The following is a 6,365-nucleotide window of genomic DNA, read 5'->3' as shown; positions in this document are numbered from 1 at the left end:
TCTCCAACCCATGTATTATATCATCTGTTCATCCTTTCCTAGCCATCCATTCTGTTACCCATTCATCCAACCTCTCATCTATCCACGTTTTCACTCATCCATCCATCAATCCTCCCACCTGTTTTCTCTCTACTCATCTATCTATCCATCCATCACATCCATGTTCCCACCCAGCCATCCAACCACCAATCCCTCCTCCCAATATTCCATTCCCATCTGGTCATAATGTAACATTGATCAGGAAAGCCCTGTGCTTGGCTCTGTATTGGACGTTCCTGGGACAAATAAGACCTGGCTCTTGTCTTCAGGGAGTCACCATCTACTCAGGGATTATCATTATGACATTGCATTCCTAATTAAAGGACAATGAGAGGAGAGAGGGAAACGTGACCACGTCTGTCTTCCAGGTGTTTTTTGGGGAGGAGACACTTTAACTGGTCCTTGAAGAAAGCTTAAGAAATGGATCAGGTGGGGAAAGCTGGGAGGGACGACAGCCACTCAGATTGGCTTTCCCCATAGATCTGTTTGCTGTCCTCTGGCAGGAAGCTTAAGTCATTGAGTTTCTCCTCCTGTCTCTCCAGTGGGTCAGCTCTGGGGAGGTGGAGGTCAGGGAAAATACACTTTTCCCCCTGTCCAAGGTCGTTTTTCTGCTCAAGCAAGGCTTGTAGCAGGGTTTGGTTGTGGTGAGAGTGAGGGGAGCCAAGGAGGTGACACTAGTGTGCAAGCGCAGCAGGGTTGACTGCTGCAGGCCACGCCCCAAAGAGCCCACCACTCGTGGCCACGCCCCCAAGAGCCCGCCCACCACAGGCCACGCCCAGAAGAGCCCGCCCACTCCAGGCCATGCCCCAAAGAGCCCACTCACATCTCAGCGCCACGGGTGACCTCCAGGAACTTGGGTCAGAGCAACCCTCCTCCGAGGCCAGCTCGGCCCCCAATTTCACAGGGTCCAACTAGGTTCAGTGACACTCGTCGTGGGTGGAACTGAACAGGACATGAACTCACCTGACAGAAGTGCATTTTTGATGGTAAGTGAATAGACAACACCCAGAATCCTGTGGGGGGGGGGGGGGGGGGGGGATAACAGTGAGCTATTTGATGTGGAAAGTCAAGAGGGTAGGCTTTAAAGTTGAGGTGTCTTTGAGTTCAAACCCCAGTTTTGCCACTTAACCAGAATCATGCAACGATGAGGAATTTAGCTAACCCTCTAGAAAAGGTGATCGCAGCACCAGCTAGTGTTTCATTTTGGAAGAAGATCAGGTAAGTGAAGCGGCTGCCTGGAACCAAATTATGAGCATCCCCCTCCAAAGACATACACACGTGGCCAGCAAGCACACAAACGGTGCTCAGTACCACGAGCCACCCAGGAAATGCAAACGGAAACCACACTGAGACACTACTTTACAACCGCTAGGATGGAATCGGCTTGATGCCCCTGGCTTGCCTTTGACTTTCAGTCTGGCCGCCAGAGCAATGATTACAGGTGTTGGCGGGGGTGCGGAGACACTGGAAACCATCTCAAAAAAGTTTGGGGACTGGCCCAGAGAGTTAAGCGGAACCACCTCTTCACTACGACCCGCCATTTTTACTCCTAGTACTGTAGCCAAGAGGATAAACACTGGGTAGCCTCGCAAAAATGTACACAGGTCTTTCATAACTGTCGTTCATAAAAGCCCCCAAGTGGAGGTCATCTCAATATCTATCAACAGTTGAGCGGATCAACAAAGTGGTGGATCCATAAGGTGGAATGTTTGCGCCCAGAAAAGCAGCAGAGTACTGATATGAGCCAGGGCACGGACGTGCCTTGGAGAAAGCAAGCCCGCATTGCCTCATTCCATGCCTGGGAATGTCCAGAGTAGGCACAGGGAAAGAGAGAGCTAGACCAGTGGTTGCCTAGGAAGATGAGGCCGTCTGGTCTTATAAAGGCTTTTAGCCATGGAAACCTTATTGTAGAGGGTCGCTATGTACTCAGATGGACTTGATGCCATGATTTGGGTTTTTAATTTTCTTTTTTTTTGGCCCTGGTCCGAAGTGAGTGGATGAGGAATGGCTGCTGGGGGTTGAGGGAGGTTGTTTCTGGCATGTTTCTGATAATGGTGATGGAGGCCCACCTAAAACCCAGCAAACTGTATCCTTTGAAAAGGTTATGCAAATTATGTCTCAATAGAGCTGAGAGTTTATCAAACAATCTATGTGTTGGGTAAAAGCAGAGCTGTTCTTCCTCCCCCCTCCCCCTCCCAGGCCAGGATTCCTGAACGGAGATTCCTGTGCTGGAGAAAGCAAAGCGGTGAGGTGGGGGATGAAGTGGGATCTGGAAAAGGGCCATAGGACCCCAGAAAGTGGTAACAAGAACTACATGTCATAGTATGCTTTAGGGAGAGCATATGCACCATCATTTAATCCACCCAGCAACACCCATTAGCTAGATGGGGAAACCGAGGCTTGGAGAAGGGCAGTGTCTTGCCCAGTGTAGTACGGCCCGCCTATACTAGAACCTTTTTCTTGCCCTCCCTGCACTGAGTTCCAACCCAAGGGCGCCATCCTCAGTGCTTGACCGGGGACCGGGCAGTCCCGGGGACGCACCTATCACGCAGAGCGCCAGGAGGCCTATCTTCTCCATGAGCTTCTGGAAGAGCAGCCTGGGCCTGGAAGGCAGAGGATCAGCCGTGAAGGGGAAGCAGGGCCGTGCACAGACTGGCAGTCCTTGCCAGGCCCTCTCCCCTCTCCCACCCTGAGGGATTCCTTTCTGGGCAGTGCCACCTCTCCAAGAGGCCGACCACCGTATGTGTCCGAAGGAAAGAAAGCTCATCCTCTAACGTCGTAGACCGTCAGTGGTCACCCTTGTCTTCATCGCCCCCTTTCTCCCTCGGTGTGCTGTTTGTCCCCTTCCATCCTTCCCTTCTCTCTGCCGAACTCATTGGGCGAGTAGGTCTGTCTGGTTCACTTCGAACGCCCCTTCCTCTAGCACTAGGGGCTGGGGGAGGTGTTTCTTTCTGGCACGGTGACAATATTCTGGGATCGGATCATGGATGGAGGGCCACCTTGTGAATGCACAAAAGCCGCAGAACTGGACACTTTAAAGAGGTGAACTTAGGCTATGTAAAAGGATGTCTCAATAAAACTGTTAGTTTAATGAAAAATGTATGTGTTGGGCGAAAACAGAATTGTCCACTTCCTACCTCTCCCTCCCAGGCCAGGATACTTGTACGGAGGTGGCAGGAGATTCCCCGTGCCTGAGAAAGCCAAGTGGTGAGGTGTGTGTGTGTGTGTGTGTGTGTGTGTGTGTGTGTGAAGTGGGTTCTGGGAAGGGATTCCAGGACCCCAGAAAGTGGTAACCACAAGTTCGGGGACATCACCTCACAGGCTTGGCACTACCACTTTGGGCAGCTGCCTTCCCCACCCAGCGGAGAGTTTGTGAGTGGCGGGGCCACTCCTGGGCCCTGGGTAGGCCTTCAGGAAGCAGCTGAGATGGAAACCTGAACTGGCTGAACAAGGCGCAACTCTGCAGGGATCCCGAGTGATTGCCATGGAAGGGTAAAGAGAGAGGGCAGGAGGGCATTGGGGCTGGAAGAGAAGCATGTGCCAAGGGGTGGGGGACAGGGATGGTGTATCAAGGGGTCCCCACAAGCCAGCAGAGTGGGTCCACACAGGGCAGGAGAAGAGTGAGGCAGGCTCACAGAGAGCTAGAAGGATGGGGGGAGCGGGGCGCTGTGAGTTCTGGGGTGGGGAAACCAGAAGAACGCAAAAAATCAAACCAACCAACTAAACAAACAAACAAAAAAACCCAAAGTCAATATAACAACAATGAGAAATACAATTTTCCTCTAATTCCTAAATGTTTCCTCCCTGCTCCCACTACCATGACTCGAATTTGACCTTGCAAGTCTGGCTAGACCAGAGGATGTACGCTGGTACAGATAGGAACTGAAAATCCAGGGAATCCAGGGCGGATGAGACCTATAGGACCAGTGGTGTGAGTGGCAAAACAGGGAGGGTAAAGGGAGAGTGGGGAGGAAAGAGGGAACCTATTACAAGGAACTATATGTGACCTCCTCCCTGGGGGACAGACAACCGAAAAGGGGGTGAAGGGAGACGTCGGACAGGGCAAGATATGACAAAATACCAATTTATAAACTATCAAGGGCTCATGAGGGAGGGGGGAGCGGGGAGGGAGGGGAAAAATGAGGACCTAATGTCGGGGGTTTAAGTGGAGAGAAAATGTTTTGAGAATGATGTACAAATGCACTTTACACAAGTGATGTGTGTATGGATTGCGATAACAGTTGTATGAGGCCCTAATAAAATGTTTAAAATAAAATAAAATAAAAGGAAAAAAAAAACCCAAAGCCACAAAGCCAACCCCCCAAACCACACCACCCTTTAAAAAAACCCACTGCTCATGAGTCGATGCTGTCAGCTTTTAACTGTTGTCTTCACGGGCTTCCAACCATGCACATCTTCTCAGGGGCAGATGATCTCCTTTTCCTCCTGCAACGTGTGCAGCCAGGAGCCCCACACGGAGGACACACAGCCCCCAGGGCTCCTTGAGGAAAGCCCAGGGGAGATCTGAATCAATGAGGGAGCCGCCACGGTAGTCGGTAGTCTCTAGCTGCCTGGTCCCAGGCCCCAGCCCCCTCTTAAACCCGCTTCTGCTTACCTGCAGGAGTTGAATAGCACTCGGTAGGCTCTTGTCCTCAGGAAGCAGGCCAGGCAGGTGAACCAGGCTACTGGGAGACAGGAAAGCAGTGAGCAGCTGCTCTCTTGTTCCCATACCCACTCAAGAACTCGCTAGCTGCCCTTGGCCCGGGGAAAGCTGCGTAGGCCCTCCTGGTGTGGTGACTGAGTTGAGGACTGCTCTCTGCTCTGTTTAAGGGTACGTGCCAGCGTGGACTGAGCACAGGTCCTGTACGTAAGCAATATTTGTGGCGAGAAGACCATAGGTGCTTAAATCATGGGCGATTCAAGAGCATAAAGGTCTGAATTGTGCTAATGCTCACCCCCTCAGATACTAGGAGAGGGTCTTTGGTTCTCCCTTGGGAGAATTGCCCAGCATGGGGCCCAGCCAAGGTAAGGGCTCAAGGTTATTTATTGAAAGGATGGGTAGATGGAAGGATGGAAAGGAGGTTGGCTGTATGGGGTGTGGGTAGATGGGAAGGTGCATGGATAGATGGCAGTATGAATGGGAGGAGGGCTGGCAGGAGAGATGACGAGGGCACGAGAGTGGGTTAATGACTGGGTAGATCGACACAGCAACAAATACAAGTATGAGTGAATTGATGGATGACCCCGTGGACGGATGGATGAACGAATGGGCTGCTTGGATATTACAGCAGCAGGACAGATGGTTGGGGAAATGAAATGTCTGAATGGATGAGCAAGTAAGTGGGTGAGCGAGTGAATGAAGGCGCATGGAAGTGGAAGCTGTCTCTGCAGGGAGGCAGGGTTACCTCTAACCGTGCCCATGTTTCACCTTTGTCTCCTGCCCCAGTGGCCAGAATGGAGGCAAAGTGTGTGTGTGGGGTGTCTGGCAGCTCACACCCCCTCTTATTAGTCAGCCTCTCCAACCATCAATGAAATCCTGCTGGAGCAACACCATCCCAGCATAGACTGTCCGCCCTACCTCCTCATGTCAGCATGACCTAAGGTTGGACTCTCTTCCCCAGCTCTACGTGGATGGCCAAGGGGGAAAGCATGTACTTACACACAAATCCCAGCATGCATTGTGTCAGGCCTGGAGCTATGACGTGGGCCGGCAACAGGAAGGTGCCAGGATCTGGGGAGACCACGAGGGGGGGGGGGCAATTCAATGTCACTGCAAGTCTCTGGAACATGGTGCTTGCAGGGACCTGGGGAACAGCTCAGAGCTTGGGGCAAGCCTTCCCACCCCATCCCTCCATCCCCCTTTGTTGGTTGACCCTGGGTCTCTGAGCCCCAGCCCCTCAGTTGCCCATGAAGATTCCAAGGGCTCTCTCCCACCTCCATGCTCACCTGTGTCTGGCAAAGGCTCCTCCAGCAGCCTGCAGGTGTTCCGGTTCCGTTGTGCGATCCTGGGGATGACGAGATTCACAAGCATGCGCCATAAGTTACAAGGGAATTCAAGGGCGGGGCAAGTGGGTTGGCATCCCCACGTTTCAGAGGGAGAGACTGCCCACGATCACTAGTCTGTGGGCACTGATCAGAACCAGAGACAGGCCAAGTCCGACTGATATCAAATCCAGATCTCTAGAAGAAAGGAGACCTGGTTGACTGTGACAATCACCACTGGTGGTCACTCAGAACCCACCACCTCCTCTTGCTGCCAGATGCCTGATTTTATTGCCTTGTCCCCTCCTTCCCCACACAATCTTAGATGATCCTGATTGATGGGA

General features: G+C 52.3%; 1 protein-coding gene across 1 annotated transcript in view; it reads right to left on the bottom strand.

The window, feature by feature from the left end:
* Nucleotides 1-6,365, bottom strand: part of SUN5 (Sad1 and UNC84 domain containing 5) — an 18,410-nt gene that overhangs the window by 9,517 nt on the left and 2,528 nt on the right. Inside the window, exons 2-6 of the mRNA XM_004698222.2 lie at nucleotides 5,986-6,044; nucleotides 5,699-5,770; nucleotides 4,655-4,721; nucleotides 2,581-2,642; nucleotides 1,003-1,052 (exon numbers count right to left, since the gene is read on the bottom strand). Of these exons, the coding sequence (XP_004698279.2) occupies nucleotides 1,003-1,052; nucleotides 2,581-2,642; nucleotides 4,655-4,721; nucleotides 5,699-5,770; nucleotides 5,986-6,044 (310 nt within the window). The remainder of the gene's footprint in view (nucleotides 1-1,002; nucleotides 1,053-2,580; nucleotides 2,643-4,654; nucleotides 4,722-5,698; nucleotides 5,771-5,985; nucleotides 6,045-6,365) is intronic.

The sequence above is a fragment of the Echinops telfairi genome, unplaced genomic scaffold (assembly GCF_000313985.2).
Source record: "Echinops telfairi isolate 266 unplaced genomic scaffold, ASM31398v2 ScPeMD7_5592;HRSCAF=6446, whole genome shotgun sequence".
NCBI lineage: Eukaryota > Metazoa > Chordata > Mammalia > Afrosoricida > Tenrecidae > Echinops > Echinops telfairi.
The sequence above is the reverse complement of the archived record's forward strand: the minus strand, read 5'-3'. Positions and strand labels throughout refer to the sequence as shown.